The sequence below is a fragment of the Netta rufina genome, assembly GCF_964035555.1.
Source record: "Netta rufina genome assembly, chromosome: 5".
In the NCBI taxonomy this organism is placed as follows: domain Eukaryota; kingdom Metazoa; phylum Chordata; class Aves; order Anseriformes; family Anatidae; genus Netta; species Netta rufina.
Window position 1 is genome coordinate 43,005,755 of NC_140128.1, and position 22,317 is coordinate 43,028,071.

The following is a 22,317-nucleotide window of genomic DNA, read 5'->3' on the forward strand; positions in this document are numbered from 1 at the left end:
TCAGCGTCCCAGACAGACCCTGCGAGAGAACACACACGTGAGAGAGAAAGATAAGAAAGAGGAGGAAGAGAAAAATCTGCGACCAAGTGGACTAAATCAAAGAGAGAGTGCTTTGCTTGCACAGCTGCAAAGTGGGAATTTAAAGAACTGCAGAGAGAGAAATTCCAGCTCATCAACACATACACATTGCAGAATTACAGATCCAGGTAGAAATGACATCAACAGGGAAAGAAGGCAGCGGAGCTCAACATGCACAATATGTTGGACCCTATCGTTTGGAGAAAACCCTAGGAAAAGGACAGACAGGTTGGTTCTTTTGCAGCGGCACCCGCACTAGGGGGAAGGTGCTGTAGCAGCCAGTGAGATGTTGGGGATGGGTTGTATGAGGGTTTAGGTTTTCCCATTTGGTGTTTTAGTGGAGAAAATAGAAGCAAAAATCCTTTATGAATATTATTTTTTTGGTTTTAATTTTTTTTTCCTATTTTTTATTTTTGAAAAACCAAAGAAAAGCCCAGGATGCTTTATGTTCATTACTCCTGCTAATGGGTGTTGTTCTGATGACAGCAAGAGTGCATGCAGAGGAAAAAATAGATGGTCTGCTGTTGCTGGATTTCGCATCAATTTCTTCACTGCCCTACTTAGGAGTCTTTTCTTTTTAATCAAATTATATTGAAATGAAAGGTTCACAGCCTGTAGTACCAAGGAGGTGGTGGTGGTGGTAGTGGGGGAGTCACCAGCAGTATTTCATGACATCATGATTGAAAAGGGTGTAGTCCTTAAGGTGCAGTTGGTGGTGGTGGTGGGAAATATGTACAGTATGTATATGGCACTGACTGCTATGGGCATTAATCAAATATGGATGGATGAGCTGGTGTTTTTTGTGGGGAGCATCTGCAATAAAAGGAAAAATAGAGGATCGGTAGCAGGATTCATTCTGGTTACCCTGTGTTTTTGTGGGAGGGATGGGGGGGAGGGGAGTTTATTTAATTATTTCTCTTAAAGCTTGTTTATGAAACTCGCCCCCAGCAGATTTTCCTGAATGGAACAATGGTAAGAAATATTAAAAAGAGGAAACAGTGGAGGGAATTAGCAGAGAGCAGGTGCTTCTGCCCTACATGACATAATTAGATCCCCTAAATGTGTTCAAGATCTAGACTTGCTGTTGCTTGCTTAGATAGCATATTCACTTCAAGGGCAGGGGAGCTTTAATTGAAAGGAAAACCTTTAAAAAATGCCAGAATGTCTTTCCTGTTTTTTTTTGTTGTTGGTGGTGGTGGTTTTGGTGTGCTTTTTTATAGTAACAGGTGCAATAAGCGATGGGATCTGGCAATTTCATTGGGTTGGGAGACCCCCAAAAGTGGATTGAGACTTCAGATGATAATTTAGGGAAAGGGGAAATCAGCCATAGGGGGGCTTCTTTGGGCATGTGGGTATTAAGTGTTGTTCATTATGGTGGGACAATAAAACATGATGCATTGTAGTGTGGTGGTTTTTCTTTTCTTTTTTTTTTTTTTTTTTTTTTTTTTTAAACCCAGCCGAGCTTTGCCCATCTGTTGTCTAAAGGATTTAATAGGCGTTTCCATCCCCAGCTGCTGCCTCTGCTCTGCCTGCTTCCTCATTGCCCTGCGTGGCAGCAGCTCTGCAGTCCGCAATTTTCTTAGGGACACAGTCAAAATCCAGATCTTTCTCTGTAAGAAGCAATGCTCTTCTGAGATGATTGATTATAACTCCCCCCATCTTTCCCCTCCTCTTCACAACCCCATAGCAACCGTTCAGAGACAGGGATGAAGATGACATTGTCTTCCAGTGAAAGTGACTTTTATTTATATTTTTGTTTTTGTTTTTTTCAAATCTTTTCAGTGTATCAGCTGCTAAAGGTAGCTTTCTGGCAGTGGTTTGGTTACAACCTTTATTCTTTGCACAGCTCAATAAGCCCTTACTTGGGCAGCTATATTCTTACTGAAATCTGCTCTGATGATGGTAATAAAAATACTCCACCAAAAAATTGCAGTGTATTGGTAATAAAACTGACCTATTTCTGCTGGTAATCTTTTTCCTGGATACTCCAGGTGATCAAAGAGCCAGCTGTGGATGACAAATTCATTTTTGTCTTCATCACCATTTCCTTTTCTCTCTCACCTTCTCAGCACCCCTCCCTTTCCTATAAAATACAATTGTCTAAGATTCCTGAAAATACAACTGCATTAACCTTTTGCTCCAAATATTACAGCCTGACGTTGTGGTCCTAAAGGGTTATCTGCAGCTTTGGTTATTTTTTTCCTCTCTGCTAATCTTCCTATCTTCCTCCTAAGTGATTAGAGACGTGGGGGTGGAGGGAGAAGGAGAGCATATATTTAGAGGCTGCTGTTGGCCTCTGCAGTTATTCAACCAGCTGGACAAGGGTGAAAGTTTCCTTTTGCCGTTTTACCATATAACTGATCTTTATAAATAAGTCTGTGCTGCCTGCACACATGAGAGTACATAAATGTACAATGCATGGTGTCAGAGGAGCTTGGGGGGGAGAGAAAGCTTAAAAGTAGCTGATGTCAGCCTATGTCTTCCTTGCTATACCCGCCCTTGATCAACAGAGTAATGCACTGAGGTGAAATCTAGCTTGGTGTTAAACATACGTGTCTAAATATGGAAAGAAGCCTTCTGGTCTTCTCGCATTTTCTGTGCTAATCACATTTGGGAGCATGCAGAATGGTATGAACAGTGTGTGGTAGTAGCTAGTCTTCATCCTGCTTGTTTTGGAGGGTGAGCAGGCAACCTGCAGTGTTTTAGGGGGAGGACAACAAGCGCAGTGTGAGGGCCTGATTCGCCATACTGTGTTGTCATGGTGGGTAACTTTGAATTTGGGTTGCAGTGGCGTAAGTCTGAAAGTAGTGGCTGTAATTATTCCTTTAGAGCTTGAATTTTAAGCCTGGAAGATTAGGAGGTAATAGCTTGGCATGTGTATGGATATATTTCCAGGGAGGTGGGGAAGAGAGAAAAATCCTGCAAAATGAATGGAAAGGAAGCTTAAGTTGTGTTGCAGTGTCCTATTCATTTTACAGTGATCTTCATAGTCATCATTTTTATTTTGAGTAAAATTCTGACTATTTAAGTTATGCAGCTTTAGCTTTGCTCCCGGATACATTGATGCACAAATCTGTTAATCACTCTAACGTGCTTTTGCTGAGATCCAAAGAGGGTCTTGGGGAATAGCCTGGGTTCACAGTTCAGGGTAACCTTAGAAAGGGCACTGTGGAAGGGGAATCTGATGGTAAGTAGAACTCTCCCTTAGCTCACTCTCCATGACGTTCTCACGGATTACCTTCTTAACTGCTGAAAAAAGCATTCACCACCAGCAGCCAACCAGGCCCTGCAGGGAGGTCCAGATGCTGTGACTGTGCTATCAGTGGAACCTGGTCACATCTGTCTGTGGGTGGGCAAAACCCGCGTGGAAAAGCCTTTAGTTCAGATTGATGGTAGCAGACGGTGCTGAAAGCGTTGAGTAGGATTCAAAAAAGGGTATGCAAAATTTGGCCTTAGCAGCCTTCTGAGCTGGTGTTTCGAGCTTGCTGAGGGTGACTGATGCCACAAATAGAGGATTAGGGCCTCTTAGTCAGAGAAGTCCCAAAAGGGCTGCATGGGGCAGAGCTGAAAGATACTTGTGCTTACACCTTTTCTGAGAGTGGGAATGATAGAGAATTATTTTCATTAAAGTAGCATAAGAATTTAACATTATTTGTATATTCTAGTGAAATGGTTTTCTGTTGCCTGTTTGCTTTTGTAATAGCATGAATTCTGAGCATTTCCCTTGTTTTGTTGCAGCTTGACGAATAGGTCATGGAATCTCTATTTGTATGGTTTTACAGGAATAGAAGCAGCAGTATAATTTGAATTATTATACTCAAAATATTTTATTTTACAGAAATCTCAGTGCAAAAGATTATTACTATATACATGAGTGTGTGGGGAAAGGTTGGTTTATGTAAGTTTCATTGAATTACATTCTACTACAGTTAATTATAGGAGGTTTCCATTGTAATTAACAGTAATGAGGAAAAGGATGTGTGTCATGTTATGATAACACACGTGGAAACAGTGTGCCTTAAGAAACCCCAATCATACCTAAACATGAAATACTGTTTTAGTTTTCTTAGCTCAGACAGTTTTCCATTTGCTGCTAATTTTGTGTGAAATCAGCTTCTTTTGTATTCCTCTCTCCTTATTTAATTATTTTTATTCCACAAATATTTTTGCTCGTGTGTTTTTCCTGGCCTCATTAACCCCTATTTCACCCTTGAAATTCTTAATAGTAATTCAGATTGCAGTCATTAATAAATATTCACTAGAGTCAAAGATGAGGAACTGAAGTACTATTTCACATGAAGGCTGCAGCATTTTCAGAGGGTTTTCTTGTATTTTCATTTGACAATTGCTTTATGGACTTCAGCGTCATTGTTTTCTATAGCACCAAATCAATGTCTGGTTGAGATTTCCAAAACACTGGGCTGTCTACAAGTAATAAGAGACCGCCTTGAAGTGGTTGTTACCCTATTCACTGTAGTTTTTTTAACCAAGATTATCTCGATGTTGCTGATCCATTTTGTCTTGTTCCTTTCATTCTATTTTAAGCTCAGTCCTGCATTCAATACAAAGAATCCTGCTGGAAACTCATGGCACTTCGACCTTTGCAAAAAGTGTAGGGATACCTTTTCTGACTTGGATACCATGTAACTTTCAGCTATTCCTTTATATAATGTGTTATCTGTATGAGCCATCAGTAAAGCATTGAGCAATCTGCTATTCGGTTATATAAGAAGAGAGATCATTACATTTGAGTCTTAGCAAATTTAATAGCCTTTGATTCAGCAAGGGCTTGAACAGGATGTTTCTTTACAGCTTTAACCACCTGTTTCCATGACACCGTCAGAAACTGAAATTTGTTAATTCTTTCTGTGTCATACTTGGTTGAAATTGAAAGCTTCAAATCTATTGGAGGAGTGTTGGGTAGACAATGTGATCTCAGAAGCCTGGTTCCTTTAGGTAAGTGGGCTAAACGAAGTCTGTCTTTTTTATCCATTGTGCTATAGTATATTTTGTGCCACTGTGTTGGATCTAGAGACAATTCTGAACAGGTACAGCTTTTATTCAGTTTAGCTGTCTGGATGAATATATAGTTATAGAGGTGTAAATCATAAGTCATCACCTTTTTAAAAAAATATATATATTCTATATATGTTTTCAGGTATTTATTTTCCTTATGAGAGTTGCTTTCAAAACAGTGAGTCTGCATCCTTTGCAGTGATAATTTGGAGGACTTAAATGGTTAATTAATAATAATAGAAATCCAGTATTGCAAGCAATACTATGGGCATTAGAGGTCTTAAGAAAAAACTTCTAGTGAAATTTTGCCAGGAGGATTAGATCATAGTGACTTAAACTTAATGGACTTTCCAGGAATGGTTATGAGTTTTGGGAGATGTAGTTGCTCTTAATTTGAGTCACCTCTGGTCTGATTGTTCAAAAGTACCATGTGCCTGCATTTGTGACAGAGGTAAACTAGTATTACCTTGAGCGTTGTGCCTTCTGTCTGGACTTACAAGTCCAGACTTCCCTTTTAAGACTTTCACTTTTTTTTTTTTTTTTTTTTTTTTTTTCTCCTGTGATCTCCTTCTTGCCAACTACAGTGAAAATGCACTTTTAGCCTTCATCCTTCTACGAACTCTGTGGAGGCATGCCATCAGTCTTTATCCCAGTTTAAGTAGCAAAACCATTATGGACTTGATGAAACGGGAGTAGGCTTTGGTTGTTTGTTTTTCTTTGTAAAACACAGTAAGCCTTCTCACCAAAGAGTTGTTAGAATTCAGATATGCTGTCAAATGAGTACAACTTTATGATTATTTATATACCTACATTCCAGACATCGGCAGGAACTATGGAAGCAGTGATTTCTCAGAGTTCTTGCCCTGTTCTAATGTTTTTCTTTCTACTCTCCGTCAGCACCACTACAGTGGGAAGGGCTATATTGGAATGGTAAGAAAGGCTGGAGAAATCAAAAATATTCAGAGGTAAACTTTGAGAGGGGAATTCTTTCTGATCTTGAGAAAGCCTGTGACTCCATAACAAGAGCAAACATAATATTATTTAAAATGTCTTTACAGTAGTTTTTATAAATTGCAGCAGAACAGCCAGTGAATGTTTTGGATTCTCCAACACTACCATATTTTTCAGTATGCCGTAAGACTCCATAAAATGCAACATATGGAGTAAATTTTAATGTTATGTGCTTTATAGAGTTAAACAATAATTGCAATGGTGGTAATAAATATTGATGTCGCCCTCAAAATTAGGAGGTAGGTAATACAGAATAAATGTAGGTGGTGAAAGAAATCTAGCTTTCAAACAGAGTTTGAAATGAAATGGGAGATTTGGAATGAATGCCTTCTGAGGTAAGAGATACTGCGTGGACTACCTATTATGACCTGAGGAAAACAGTCAGTGTGAGAAGAGATGGAAGCCTGGATATAGATTTCCAGAGCAGTGGAGTCAAGGCAGGCACACAAATGGATGCTCAAGGAATGCTCTTTTTCATATGCTGAGGTACTATGAACTGCCTCTGTGAAGTCAGTTGGCCAAGCTGAGCTGACTTCATTAGGAAGTTCATCAAACCCCTGATAAATAGGCAAAGGTGCCTATGTTTGCATTTTAGAACTAATGCTAATAAAATTTAAGCAAACAATCTACTCCTAAGATTTCTTTAAGTCAGAGTTTTTAGAAATTAGGTTTAAATGAAATTTAGGTGGAACAGAGGAAATTATATTCGTTCCTTTCATAAGCGTATTACACACTGTTGATGTTGCTGCAAGCATTTTTTTTCATAAAGTCATCATTTGTGACACAGATGCCTAGGAGATCTCTGTTGTCCTGTGGACTGTACAAGCGGGAATATACTGTTTATTTCACAATGACCTTGGGATACAGTTTTTACGGGCTAATAAATGGAAGTGTGTATCAACAACAGAAAATATTGCCAAGGACAGGGACAGAGGAAGCAAGATATATTTAGAAAGGGTTTGGCTGAAATGTTTATGTTAAGTTCTGATTGGAAGGCTTTGAGAATAAAGAGCAAGATGGATCAAAATGGTAAATGTTGGTGTTTAAAAAAATAAATAAATCCAGATACATTCTCTTCCAAATGGGACAGTCTTTGTAGTAGTTCAGAGTAACCTTCAGGCAGATGGAAGCAGCTGATGTACTCAGCACTGGATTGGGTAGAGCAGAATATTTATCTTGAGTTGTCAGCTCTTACAGTTATATTTTGAGAAATTTATTTAATTATTTCCTGAAGGCCATGGAGATCATAGTCAACTGGCATAAATTGAAGTAGCCCTAAAGCTGCTCTAAATTACTCCATGAAAGAGTCCTAATAGCTGAATTTTCTGTGCCAGTCTGTTTCTGTGTTTAACTTTTGCTATTTGTTCTGTTGTCTTCCTTGCATAAATATTACTGCATACATAAGAAAAAAAAATATTGTTCAATTCCTTGTTTAAAGAAATATTTTTCATTTGCAGTGATACAAGGGGTGAGGTTAGACTGGAAGGGACACTTGCTTTTGTAGCTTACCACTGCTAAAAGGCTCTTCTAGGTTTTCGTAGCTAATGTTTAGCTATTGATAATGAGTGATTTGGCAATTAAGGAATTTTTTGGGAAAAAAAAAGTATAGCTTTCTGGTAACTGGCAAATGGAGGTTACTGCTAGTAAAAGCTGTGCTCGAGATTTGTAACATCAAATGAGAGTAAATGGGTTGATGCTGGGGTTGGAGGGTGTTGAGGGAAATGATAATCAAGTGGCTTAGGGTGTGCAAATGCTCTGTGTGTGTATATATAAATATACTTAAAATGTTGCAATACTATGTGGGCATGGTATAGACATGATAATATTTCCAGTGAAGTACTTAACTTTTTTATTTTTGTTTTGAAAAAAAGGTTGATGGAAAACTGTTTTCAGGCATTCATTTAGTAAGTGCTCTTCTGGCTGCCTTCGTCTGCTTAGCAAACAACATACTCTCTTCATATCCTCAGGCTATTGCAATTTTGATTTGCTGTCTTTTGCAGTATATGTTTAATGTGGGAGGAAAAAAAATTGTGATACCTGGTATATATTTTTTAAATAATGTCTGCATTACATATGTATTAACAAGCCTTGCTTTTGCAGCATCATTCATCTGTGTATTCAGCCTTATGTAGCATAAGCTGAGTGCCCTGTCATTTAGATATTAAAAGCACTATTGACTGGAACAAAACAGTGGAGCTGGTTCCTGGGAGAAGTGAACTGTTCTGGACCAAAAATTTATTAGTTTTCTCTCTGAAGACTGCCCTTGGACCTACAAATTTGTCTGCCAAAGGTTGAGCACTGGTCTTTCACTGCATGTGAGTGTGCCGGGTCTTCATTCCGACCCAGCAGATGTTGGTGGTGGAATTCCTTTTTTTTTTTTTTTTTTTTTTTAAGCAACATCCTGCTCTGCTAAAGGCTAAGCTAGGCTATTGTGACTATGCTAAGACTACCATTTTATTGCATTTGAATTAAAGCACTAGTAGGAAAAAACGATTTCAAGTTCCAGGTCCTTGTAGAGTGATATGCACTGTGTGACATGTCTCAGAATTTCTCATGCCCTGTGCTGACTCAGTGCCAGCTGGGGATTGAGTTACTCATCTTACCTGCCACTTGCCCAGGGTAAGTTTCATTGAGTGACTGTGTGTATTTCTTTTAATACCTATGACTTGTCCCTACATTTAAGGAATGGATTTGGTTCAGACTTTTACCTTCCTGGAATCTCTTCACCTCTCCCAGTGTTCTATTCCAAAGGTCTCATGTTAACTTCAGGTTGTAAGCGGTGGGTAGTTAGGCTGTCACATCCAGATGATCTGCTGCCAAGAGGTAGCAAATCCAAAAGGATTGAGCTCAGTTCTCCTCTTACAGTTCTGGTCATCTCTGATTTTACTTCAGTTGCCTTGCCTCTTCAAACTAGAAGCTAGTTCCTAATCTAGAGGATGCTTGATGGGTATTTGTTTTCCTACAGCTTCAGTCTCCTCAGGCAAATTAATGAAGGCCTTAGGAGAGAATTCTGAGAAAAACTTTGGTGTTCCAAGACTGAACTCCTAAATCATTTCAGTCCTGTTTAAGAAGGTTGATGATTACTGCTAGAAGAGCTGCTAGAGATACTCAAAACAGACACATGGCCTCTATAGAGGCTCTTCTAAAGAAACATAAATTGTTTTTAAAGCCTTTTCAAATTATATGGTCATGGTGGAATGAAAAAATAAGTGAATTCTGGATTTTTCTCCCATATAATGGGAGAAAATGTATCATCTTTGGAAAATTAATACTAATACATGGTGTGCCCTTGGAAAATTATTTTCTCATCTTTTTGTTATGTATGATTTCTACCTTTCATCCGTCTTTTCTAGGTTGTGAACTGATAGGAAAAATAACTTGTTACATTACATGCATATAATCCCTTTCATGGTAAGGCACTGACCTCAGGTAGGTCTTTTTGTGTTTAGAAATTCCATCTCAACACTGTAAGAAACTTCTCTGTTTCCACAGAAGAAACTGGGAGGGTGGCTGAACCTGTCACAGGTTGCCCAGAGAAGCTGTGGGATCTCCATCCTTGGAGATACTAAAACCCTTACTGGGCACAGCCTGCTTCAGCTGTTTCTGCTGTGACCAAGCGGGTTGGATTTGATGATCTCCGGAGATCCCTCTCAACCTCAGCTATTCTGTGATTCTGTGTTATCCCATACAGCTAAACTTTAATATATTTGGTACTCTGTGAAACTAAGGAAAGCTGTTTCCTCCAGTTTTGTGTGTTGTGTTCCCTCATCCTCCTGATCTCTTTCAAGTCTCCTCTCTCTTGGGTTAGATGAGAACTGTTTGTGGCTGATTTGGATTTTGCTCTGCTAGCTGTCCATCTTTTTGCTTTCTCCTGGACTAGATTAAGGATTAAATTCCAGTCAGTGTTTCCTTTGTGGGAGCAATCTTCTATATCTTTTTTTCTCCAGGCATTCAGCATGAAACAGAGAATCTTTGAGACTTCAAACTTCAAAATCTATTAGCCAATTTCATTGATGTGATGGGAGGAATTACAGACAGCCTGAACATCTGAACTTTGTTTCTTTAAGAAAAGCAGACTGAAGCAAAGCTGTCATAAACAGTGCTGCTTCTCTAGATTGCATTTTGAAAGTCAGGAGGTGCTGCTATGGCAGATTAGGATTGCTGGAGTACAGCTACTTTTCAGATACTGCCCCTCACCATGGTTAAAACTTACACCAAAGCTGGGAGAAAAAAGTGGTTCTAAAGTGGCTCATTGTGATCCCCTAATGCTGGGGGAATCCCCAGCTATCTTGATAAGCTGGATTTCTGCCTACTTGATGCTGCTGGAGCACTGCAAAGTGGGGAGGGAGGAGGCTCGAACTCCTTTCTGTTTGCAAGCTGAGCTGGATGACTGGGGAAGGTGGGAAGAAGGGAGCCCTCGCTGTATTTCCTCCGTGTATCCATGTTGGTACAGTGGCAGTATTTGAAGTAGTCCTTTCCTGCAGAAAGCTGAGAGGAAGACTGAGAGCTGTTTGTGTGTTTGCAATGCCTGTCTGTACAAAAATGGTAACCAAAGACAAAGCCAAGTATTATATTAAAGCTTGGCAATGACACAAGTGCCATAGCCCTATTAAACGCGGGCATTTGTTTCCTTGAAAAGGCATGGCCATGAGTGGCACAGCTTTTAAGGATCCTTATGCTTTGTGAGCAGCAGCCTTAAATTGTTCTTCATTAGCTTTTGAAATTAGTTAAATCTATACTTTATCTTTTCTCCCAAACTTCCCAGTCCTATAAATCTGTAAAACTTGTTTAAACTCAGTAATTGTCAACAAGAAAGAAAGATCTGTCTTAGCATTTCTAGGTTTTGTCTGATGCTGCTTTTCTTCTGGGTCTGTGGTTTAGTTCATTGCTCATATTTGTGAAATTGCATCTCTTTTGCTTCTGGTTGTTTTCTGATTGTGCTGAAGACATTACTTAGTCAAATTCCCCACTCAGTTTCATCTGTGCAGCCCCAGTGACTACAAGGCCCTACTCAAGTTTGTCTGAGAGGGGAGTTTGACCCGTGAGCAAGCTGCTCATTGATGATAGCAGAGGCAGACCTCTGGCAGTGTTCTAGTTAAGAACAGCCTAGGAATGCATCTCCTCAGCAGTGAATATTCAAACAAATTAGAGCACAAAGTGGAATGATGCTGTAAGTGAATTCAATTCAAACTGAAAATACAGGCATGTTTTACACATTACTGTCCTTTGTCCTTAAAGCAGAAGTCTGTCTGCTCAGCGAAGACAAATAAAGGTGGGTGAACGTTTGAATACTTCCAGCAATAATTCTTTAATATGCTCTCACATACATGTACTGAAATCACCTGACCAGACTACACGTCAGGACATAGAAGGTGTCCTTATATTTAGCATTGCTGCACCTTTGCTAGGGCAGACACAGCCAAACTGCTGGTATGGCTGGGACAGTCACCATCTTGTTGCCAGGTGGCTCTTCCTGCTCAAAGAGAATGCTGCAGATAACAGGCACTCTTTCAAGATCTGAGCTGTAACACTGTCATCACCACTGCCCTTATTGACATTGGTTCAGTTGAGTGGCAGCTGAGAACCTTTTCACCTTCACCCATACTTACTTGTTCTTGGTGCTTTAGTGCCTGGGGAACCAGGTGGTCCATGGACTGCTTTTTGGGCATTCATGATAAGATTGATTAGAATAGCAAAGTTAACCTCATATTTGCTGCTTGACTGTCTGCTTCTCTACTGGACATTTCTGAAGAGTCCACCAGAGAGGGAGAAGAAACCCCCAGTGCTACAGGCATTGTGTTCTCCTCATTGAACTGGTGGGATATGAAAACGTGGCAAAGCAAAGTATCTTCATCAGAGGGCACATCTACCTTACGATGGGAGGACCGACAGTAACACCAGCAAATAACTCTATCTACTTGCACAAACAGCCCTGAAAATAGGGCAAGGAAGGCTGTGTGAGGGTTGGATGAGTCTACCGAAGACCCTTGCCCTGTACAGAAATCCAGGCTTACCCATCTCTACCTGAAACTGCACTCGTACCATTTGTGCCTTTGTTTTGCTCTCCTGCCAAACCCTGCATCAGCTGGAAATCACCGTGGTGTAGCTGTGTCAGAAGTGGATGAGCTGTTTGTATACATAATGGACTGTGCACTTTGTGTATGATTTCATTTCAGGGTTGTTTTTTTGTGTGTGTGCAAAATACCAACCTTGTGCTTGATCCTGTGGAGTTCTAAATCTGCTGTGAAAGATTATTCTGTGCTCTCAGCTCCTATTGGATTAAAGGTACTCAACTTCTCAAAGGATTGCATCCCGATTTGTACTCCTATGCTCTCTAAAATGCTATCAAGTCCTGTCCGGGTGATTTCTTGGGGAAAAGCAGTAGAGGCACTTGTACAAAACAGGCTCTGTTCATGTCCTTGTGCAGTATAATGCAAATTACTCAGTAGCAATAACTGTGTAGTCGTCACTGGCCCTAACAGGCTCTGCCATTGACTCGGGGTGGAGTGTCTGGCAAGTTAATCTATCTTTTTTTTTTTTTTTTTTTTTTTTCCTGATGCCCCGCTGTGAAACTAAGATAATACTTGACTTCCCTTTGGGGACTGACAGGATTAGCCAGATAGTATTGATACCTTTTTAAGAAACAGAAAGCAGCATGCAGGGGCCTAGGATAACCCTACCTTTTTAGGCCCAGTGATTTTTTTCCTTTTTTTTTTTTTTTTTTTTTTTTTAGTGTTGCCTAGTGTTCTTGTAGGTAGCTTCCTTTCATTTAATGCATCTCTCTTGGTTTTTGTCTCCTGATGATAAAGGAGGCCAGGATACAGCCTGTTTTCTACAGGTGATGATACCTTTTCATGCTGTATTTGTTTTCCGTAGCTTCTCCTTTTGATTATTGCAATCTTGATATGTAAATGCTGAAATTTCCGTGGCTGCAGTTTAAATCTAAAGTTGGTTTAACTCTCCAATAAAATAGAAGTATTGCTTTGATGTTCCCATTTTGACAATTTGTGACTATGCTGGCTTTTGTTGCTTCTTTCCTTAGGGACATTTGTCCCTGATCTCTCAAACAAAATGTCACTGAGTAAAACTACGTTTGTATGATGCTGTGTGTTCTAGTTACAAAAGATTTATAACCTGGTCACTTTTATTTATGCTCCTATGAAGCCAGTAGAATTATATTGCAGTGTTAAAATGCATCAGTTTTATTTTCTTGCAGGCAACAGCCCTCTGGTGGTGGTGTCTTTTTTGTTTTTTTTTTTCTTCTCCGGAGTCATCTTCGGAAATTCTGACAGACTGATAGGGAAGCCTTTCAAAATGCCTGAAATTCAGCTGCTGCACACTCCCAATCTTCTCCTCTCCTTTCCTTTCCAGTCCTCACCTCATCACCACCCGCATCTAAATTTGAAAGTGAAATGTAAAAGGCAAAGCAAGGTTAATAAATGCACCCACTTGATAATAGCAACAGTCTTATTTGGCTAAGTGGTATTTACCAAATGCTATTTCAGTAAGCTTTAGCTTGCAGAACTATTGCCTAGAAAAGGGTATAGGTCGGTGCGAAGTGGGTGGCGAGGCTAATGGGTTGTTCTGCAGACTGGCTGAATTGTTCGGAATGCAGGCATTTCTGAGGAGGCTGATGATGAACTTCAAAGTTGAAATATCAAGGAATTATTTTTTTTAAAGGGGTGACCTTACAAGTCTGTGTTATGGACATTAATGATAGTTATATTGCAAGTTACTGCCTGGAAAAATACTTCAGCTAATGGGGAAGAAGAATCCTCTCATCAATGCCTTAGAAGTGAAATTTATCCTTTTGGTAGCCCGAGAGTCAGCTATCATTTGAGTCCCACTTAAGCCCTATTTTGAAGGACTAAGCAATGTACTGGGAAGCTAAAATGGGTGTTTAGAGACTAGATGAAGTAAATGTTACTCCTTAACAATTTTTTTTTTGAGATGGTGAGCCAGGGTTCTGTGCAGATTTTTCTGGAATTATTAAAGTTGTGACAGGGACACGTTTGGTTTGTTCCCATTTGAGGACTATAGTAAATGTCAAAAACATGCTGCATCAACAACTATATTACTGTGTAAATAATCTGCCTTGGTAGGAAGACATGGTTCTGTTATGGTTAAAGCCTGAAGTTGTCTTTTACAGAGGGGAGAAAAACCCAAGCTTCTATGTAGCTGAAGCTGAACAGAAATAATTTCTGCATTTTCAGGTTTTAGGGTAAATAATTTCATTTAAAATTAGTTGTTTTAAAATCTCAGATATCACACTCAAAAAATCAGTGACCTATGGTGTATCTACAAGGTGAAACAAAATGTACTGAATGGATCTGTTTGCACATGTGTTTTTTTAATAAGGCTAATAGAATTTATTTGGTATCTTAATATTTTCTATTACCTTAAGTTTTAGACAATTATTCTAGCATATGAGCCTTTTGACTTCCATCTGTGGACAGAAGATGGTATAAATTTTTCACCTTACTACTGGATAATGCTTTGGGTCACCTGTGGTATACTGCTAGCAATTTTCAATAGGTAAGATACACCGTGTGAAAGTAATGTTCCAGCCATGCTAATCTGGAGGGTGTAAATCTGAATTATTTGTTGGTTTATGTAGTTGGTTGTGGGTGTGTTTTCTGTGCTTTTTTGTTTTTCTGTTGTTAGGCCAGGTTTGCATCAGGTAAGGAGTCTGTCCAGGTTAGTAGACTTTCACTTGCACAGTAGCTTCTGTGTTACTGGGATGGGTCAGCTTCTGACTTGTAATTCTTACAGTTAACATGAAATGAAAAGGGAAATCTAGAAGTATTTCCCCCACCGTCCCCTCCAGTTTACAATAATTAATTAAGTTAAAAAGATGTGATAAAGGAGGGATTTTGGATCATCTTTCAATGTAAGACTCAGAGCTTTTGTCACCTTAGTGCTATTTTTTTAAACATTAAAAAATGGAGAATGGTAGTAGAGTCCAAGGCATCACTAGCTCTTCTTGAGTGAATAACCCCAGTCTCCAAAACATGATTTTATTTTTGCTTACTCAGCTTCTTGTTTGTAGTTTAAAAGCATATGCCATTTTAACACATCACTGTAGCAGTTTGCTGATCATTTATTAGAGGCAGGATTATTGCCAACTCAGGCATTGTTTTCAAAAAATAAATAAAATAATAAAACCCCATGGCATTAGGTCCTCCAATTTGACAAGTCGTGGAATCATTGAATAATGTTTAAAATGTAATGGCTTAAAATGAGGATTAATATTTTTTTAATCTTGTTTGTTGCTACAATAAACCAAGGGTGAAATTCACCCAAGTGGCTGGTGTTACGGTGCTTCAGAGAACCCTTTCAGCTCTGTGCATTTCTTTAAGACCAAGGTTTTGCTTTGAGTGTATGCCAATTCAAAACTTTAGAAATAACTGTATAACTCTTAAGTTATGAAAACTGAAGTTAAGTGAAAATGAGTCATATTTCAAATAATAAACACTTTCCCCTTGCCCCGTCTTGATTATTCTGTATACATGCTTTTACCAGAAGAAATCTCAGATTTTGTTTATTTCCAGCCTAAAAATGAAGTCAAGTGTTTTACGCCTGCTGCTGGAGGGAGGGTGTTGAACTCAATAGACTTCTGGTTTGATCCCAGTGTAGCAGTACATGCATTTTAGGAAGAGTTTAATCTCTGAGACTCTATTCCCTAACCTTAATAGAGAAGCAACTAAAATTATAGTGTCAGTAGCCTGATGTGCCCTCCACATTGTGATCAGCACTTTTTTTTTTTTGATTTTCTGTTATCTGCTAACCTGCAGAGGACTGAGACTTGAAAGGGAACTGCCCTCTTAGTGGCTCTGGTTTTGTTCCCGGATGTGTTTGGTAACGTGACCTTTGCAGTTTTTGCTATCCTAATATTTGTTCTACTGTGAAGTAATGTATATACGTGTTATTTCACTATGTTTTGGAGTTTCCATAATGTGAGCCAGTTGGTATACAAAACAGTACTTGAACATAGGTTTTAAGCTGACATGTTGCTTAAAAATACTCCTGGAGTTTTTTTCATCTTGGTGCAACAGTCTGAATTTCTCCCTGGTCATCCAATTTGCATCGTTTGTCTTTTGTCAAGAGCTTGTTTTATATATAATTCTTCCAGATTAATGGGTCTCTTTTTTGTTCATGCTACACTTCTTTTTCATTCCCTGTTGCAACTCCAGTGCTTCATTGACATTTCTTTGGGTTTACGGTAGTTTGATGCAGCAAAGCACTCCAATGCCTTACTGTGGACCTTAATGAAATAATAATGTCCACAGAGTCACTACATGCAAGTCTGCAAAGGGGTGCTGCCAGAAAGCTGTTTGAAATGAAAATATTTTGTAACTTCTGCTGCTGAATTATGTGTAGACTAAACAGCTTAAGCAAATACATTAATGCTCATGTAATAAATTAAGGGGTATGTATGGAAATACTAGTAAAATGAGATTTGATTTAAACTGTACCAAAAAAACCTCAACCTTATACGTTCTCTTATTGTCAACTGTGGTGTTTGTTTAAAATGACATACTGCTGAAGAGAAGCACTTAATAATTGAAACATAAGTGGGTGACTAAGAGACAATACATATGCAGCAGCATTTTTTCCCTGTTTTTGTGCTTCCAAAAAGCCCATCTCTGCTTCTCATAGTAACAAGTATTGACAGTATTGAAAATAAATTTTTGTTGTTTTTTAATTCCTCTGATGCTATATTAAACCTTTATTCTTTGACTGGCATTCAGCAGGTCAGTGGTATAGGATCACCTTACCGCTCACCCTTTGATTTTTCACTCTTTCCCTGTGGCAACTTTCTCTGCTGGGTGCATCTGGATTTAGCTTGATTCCCAACCTCGCCAACAGCATTGTAAAATCGAACTGCAGCATTTGAAAGCAACTGGTCTATTGAAAAACAAGCTGAAGCAATCCAGACTTGGATTTCAAAGGGAATGGAAAGGTCTTGATCCATGCTGCTGTTGCATGCTCAGCACCACGGAGTGTGATTGACTCTAAGCTCACTCACCATTACAAAAATCTTAAGGGTAGTTGGTGTAAGGACAGGCTGTAAAAGTGGGATATGTGCATTCGTGAAGAAGCCCAGAGTCGTCCTCACTCCACAGGCAAACTGGTGTTTCCCTTACGTTGTTGCAAAAAGGGGCCGACTGTTCTGAGACTATTGGGTTTTACTCTACGTTTAGGCAGCTGCCCAGAAAATGCAAATTGATGATGCATTTCACTGGAAACAGCCTGCAGTTGGATCCTGGCAGTTTCCGTGGAGTTGTCTAGTCCCAGCATAACTGAAGGAAGGGTCAGGTTCTGTGGCGTTACGGCCTAGATCCTCAGCTGGAATCGTTTGGGTGAGGGCCTTGAGTGCCATACAACTGCACTGGTTTACACCTGTTATGGATTTGATCTTCTATAAGACACAGAGTATAGGTTTTTAAATTTGGGAAAGGGCCTAGATATTGGATTCTCTCTTAAACACTGCTAGTTAAGAGAAAAACAAAACCACACACACTATGAAAGGTTATGGTGCCTGAAAATTTTGATTTTGCACCTGTTCTGCAAATAGTCAGGTATTGTTTCTGCCTTTGGAAAACCCTTTCTGTAATCCTCCCATTTCTTTTTTTTTTTTTTTTTTTTTTTAAGTAAATGATCTCGAATTTATAGCAGCTGTGTTTCTATGGTAATAAAATATCCACAACTTGGATATTACCTCTGTTCTAAGCTATTCGCAAGTGCTTGCAATTCTCTTAGAAAACTGACCTTTTGGCTTAAGATTCTTATGCTTGGCCTCTAGTCCAAAAATGACTTCTTTCTCTCTCAAGAGATCTTGATAAAAATCTATATGACTAGGTTTATTTTATCTGACTTTTGGCGGCAGGAGTTGGTAAGGGAAGGAAGGTCACTTGTTCAATTCCTTGCTGGAATTAAATCTCTGAGAAAATGAGGATAATCCTTCCTTTAAGGTATACTCGGTTGTTTTCTTGTACTTAGTTCTATCCACATCAGGATTCATAATTTTTGTACTTTATTTCCTTTTCTTTAGAAAACCTGGCAGGTGTTAATTTGGCATTAACATTAATGAATCTGAAACTTGCACAGTTAAAGAGGTACTGTTAGAGTTACTTTAAATTTGCATTTTCAAAATCTTTGAACTTCAGGAGAGACCTTGTAGGGGAAAAGTGATTTTTGTTTCACAACTGAACAGAACCACATACTTAGATTTCATTTGCATAAGATACAAAACTGTAAAAGGACCTTTGGCATTGCGAAGCCCAGATGTCAGCCTTTCACTTGTAGTTCAACTTTGTGTGTGCCTGCACTGCACATGCTATCCAAGCAAGAAGGAGGGCTTCAGACTGCTGTGATTCAGACTGATACCTAAATTTCTTAATCTGAAAATGTCTTGTTTATCCCTACTCTACATTGCAATCGCAGAATTTTAAGACAGCTTAGTTCTTGATGAGCACAACGAGACTGTTGTGATAAAACAGCTTGTTCGTATCAGATCAGTGGTCCGTCTTGTTCCAGTATGGTGTAGTAGATGCTTGTTCCATGGACAGTTAAAAAAAAAAAAAAAAAGTTGCAGCATCTGACTTTAGAATCACCAATAGTATGATTATTTTTTTCCCCCCCACTCTCTGCTAGTTCATAATTGGCTTCCATCTGGATGTGTCAAAGCTTATCTCTTGGCTGGTTTTTATTCTTAATACAGGAATACGAATCTATTCCCAATATCCATCTGTTTTTCAGATCTTTTAAACTCCCGATACTATGTGGCAGCGACTTCCTGTGGTTGTATATTGTGTAAAACCCCCAAATGAAGGAAAAAGAACATTTAAATCCTATTTTCCTATTACTCCCTTTTCTGTTTTTTCCATTTTACTTTATCTACGTATCATTGTATTCAGAAAAGTAGGCATTCTTGATTTATCATCTTTATACTTATCGTCATCCTGTGTTAGTCTAACATTATTTAATGTCTCTTTGTGCTTGGGTCTTCCAAACTGGCAACATACCTTTTTATTCTGCCCTGATATAATCCTTATGCGTTCATTGTTTTTGCTGCTTGATTCTTAATGTCACCTATTCATGCGGTGCTTTTTTTTTTTTTTTTTTGAGGACAGTGTTCCAACAGGATGTATCAATGAATTTACACAATGGCATTATCACATTCTCAAGTATAATTTTTGATCTTGTTCAACACTTTAGCATTTTTTGTTACCTCTGCACATTGAGTTGATATTTTTTATTAAGCTGCCTGAAGTGACAACAAGTCTTTTAATGGCTCCGGTTAATTTAGGAGTCAGCAATATCTATTACATTCACATTATTCATTCTATTGGGCAGTTGTCAAAACTGAATTTCATCTACAGCCATGCTGTCCATCCACCAAGTTTTGATGTTTCTTTATTTTTAAGTGCTTAAGTGGGACTTATCTGATACGTTAGTCTTGTGCTTGCCTGCTGTGCAAGAGTAGACTTCACCCTTTATGAACTGATGCATCCTGTCACATTAATCAGGGATGCACCCTGTATTTCCTAGGGCAACAGAAAGGATCAAATTTCCCTATTAACCCCTTCAGAGCTGAATTAAGTGCTGATGCCATATCTAGAATGTGTACCACAAAACTGATGGATTATGGTCTGTAGCTTAAAAGTTCTGGTGATCTAGCTTGGTACTACCATAGGGGAAACACAGAAGTAGTAATCTGCTGGTTATGGAGGTATCCTGAGCTTGAAAAGGTTGCAATTACTATATCCTGAGGCTGAGAGATTTGTTGGTTTTCATTTATTTATATATTTTCCAAACACTGTGGGTTTTTTAGCAATGCTTTTTTTCAAAAGCCAATAATGGTTCTCCCAAAGCCTAAAACATTAGTAGCATTTTGAAGAAGTGACTAATTTATGCTACTTTTGTTCATCTATCTCTTTGCTTTTGTTAAAAGGAAAATCAGTTTCTTTGCTGTTTCCTGCGGGGTTTTGTAGGTAGGTTAGCAAAGGGTTGAATTCAAGATTAGGAAGTTTCTTTAGTTATCTACGATTCTGAGCCTTGTTTTTTGACACTTCCATTTTGATACTTATAAAAAGATTATAAAGTTCCTTACACAAACTGTTTTGAGAGCTGCAGACCTGGTGTCCTGTAAAAGCTGGCGTTTTTTTTGATGCATAGTCTATCGTCATACATAGCAGGATTTGCTGACATTTGATTTGTCTTTTGCTCACCAAAAATACCAACTAATTGACAGACCAAATAAGAGGCCATTGCCATATCTGCAAAATGAAGAGGAAAATACAAAGCTATGAAGATAATTCTTCTTTCTACTTCCAAAAAATACCCCAACTAAATAAAACTGCAGTATAAGGGGTGTAAAAATATGTGAACAGATGGGAAGTTTTTTCATCCCTGCAAGCATTATTATTATTATTATTATTCTAGTTTGGGGAAAGAACTGGATGGGTTCAGTGATCACTGATTGCTGCAAAATCGGCAAACTGTGCCCAGCTGTTCAGTGGCTGCCTGTCTGCTTGTGGAAATCCTGCTTAGGAAGTGGAGCAGGGAGAAAGAGAGGAACGTACTGGTATCTTAGTGGATTTAGTTTTACACAGTAGCATCTGCTAAACATGCAGTGACTCTCTTATTTAGCCATTTAGACTAAAAACCATAATTATTTAATGAGCAACCTCCTCCATTCTCCTATGTATTTTGCTCCCCATCCCCTGAAAGTGCTGGCTTCAGGATCTGTGTAAAGCAAGGCTTAGTCTGTTTGCCTGCTGCCCACTGTAGGTTTTGTGTATGTTGTTTTGATTTATTTATGAGTCTTTATTTTTTAATCTTTGTGAAATTGCAAGGAGGGAGGAGACAAATAGGACCTTTAAATGACAGTCCATAGCTCCTATTAACTAGTGACAGATGCCTTCTGACATGACATTTTAGGGACTTTGAAGCTCTTGGTAATAATATTTGTGGTTCAGGAATGACCTTGCATATCAGAAGGTCTTTGCCTATCCTGCATGTCACCATGAGTTAAACATTCTGGTGAAACAGCACAAAACCAATAAGTGCTGTGTCTGAGGCTCCTGAAGCCTCTTTATCCCTCTGTCACATTTAGAAAGAAGATAAAAATGGATGCATCTTCCTAGAGAAAAAGGGAAAATTGTTACTAAAAGGAAATAACTGTTAGACTCTTCTAAGTAGCATACGCTGCAGGCTGTGCTGGTGCTTGACTCCATTGTGGGCAGTATATGGAAAAAGAACTGTAAGAAATCAGATATAAAGCAAGTTTAGAACCTTGCAAACAAACTTCATACTTAACAAATCACTTGTGTGTGAAGTTGAGCTATTCTAGTTAAACCAGGTTTGTCTTGCAAATAATCACCTTTTTATACTAATTTTACTTATGGTGATAGAAAAGTTCAAGTTAAAGCTGCATTTCATTTTCCTAAAACAACTCCTTTTCTGGCTTGCTAATACTGGTCATGCTCATTCATGCTAACATCGCAGCCCATTATTGAAGGGGAATGTTTGTGTCATCCGGATGGAGGATTAAGATTTAGACTCAGCAGTGGAAAATAGCAACATCTGGATTATGTGCAATTGCTCAGGAATATTATTTTCTACCTAGAAATTTTTAAGAGTGTAAAGGTGAAAAAACAAGATCTTTAAAGGGCTTGGTATTATAAATAATGTTCATTTGCTGTGAGATTAGTGTGTGTCACATTATAGTTACTTATCAGGTTTGTATTGTGGACCTTTTTCGTGATTATGCTCCCTCAGCTTGGAAATGAGTTCTCACCAATGTGACCTCCTTATCAGAATCTTGATCCAGATCTCTTGTAGCCTCACTGACTGAAACACAATTCTTTGCGTGTCTGAGTTGGCTTCTGGACATTGCAGGGACTGCAACAGCTTCTGCTTCTAGAGAACTCTTCCTGGGCTCACTGGGCCATGCAGGAGCTGGATGAGTGGCAGGGGAATTAGAAACGTGAAGCGAGGGTAAGGGATGCATGCAGCAAATGAGCTCACAAAAAGAAGTATTGAAGAAGCACCCAGGACTTTTTTGCCTTGTTTTTCCTTTTTTTTTCTTTTTTTTCTTTTTTTTTTTTTTCTGGAAGAATTGTATCTTACCTGAAGTGTAGCTGTTATTAATGAAACCTTTCTAACATGTTTTGTCTGAGCGGCTGAAGAGTAGGTCAGACTTGC

The 22,317-nt window shown here is 38.8% G+C and overlaps 1 protein-coding gene across 1 annotated transcript in view; it reads left to right on the forward strand.

Moving 5' to 3' along the window:
* Positions 1-212: 212 nt before the first annotated feature.
* Positions 213-22,317, forward strand: part of BRSK2 (BR serine/threonine kinase 2) — a gene marked incomplete at both ends in the record, with an annotated part of 302,732 nt that continues 280,627 nt past the window's right edge. Inside the window, one exon of the mRNA XM_084288363.1 lies at positions 213-306. Coding sequence (XP_084144489.1) covers positions 213-306 — 94 coding nt within the window. The remainder of the gene's footprint in view (positions 307-22,317) is intronic.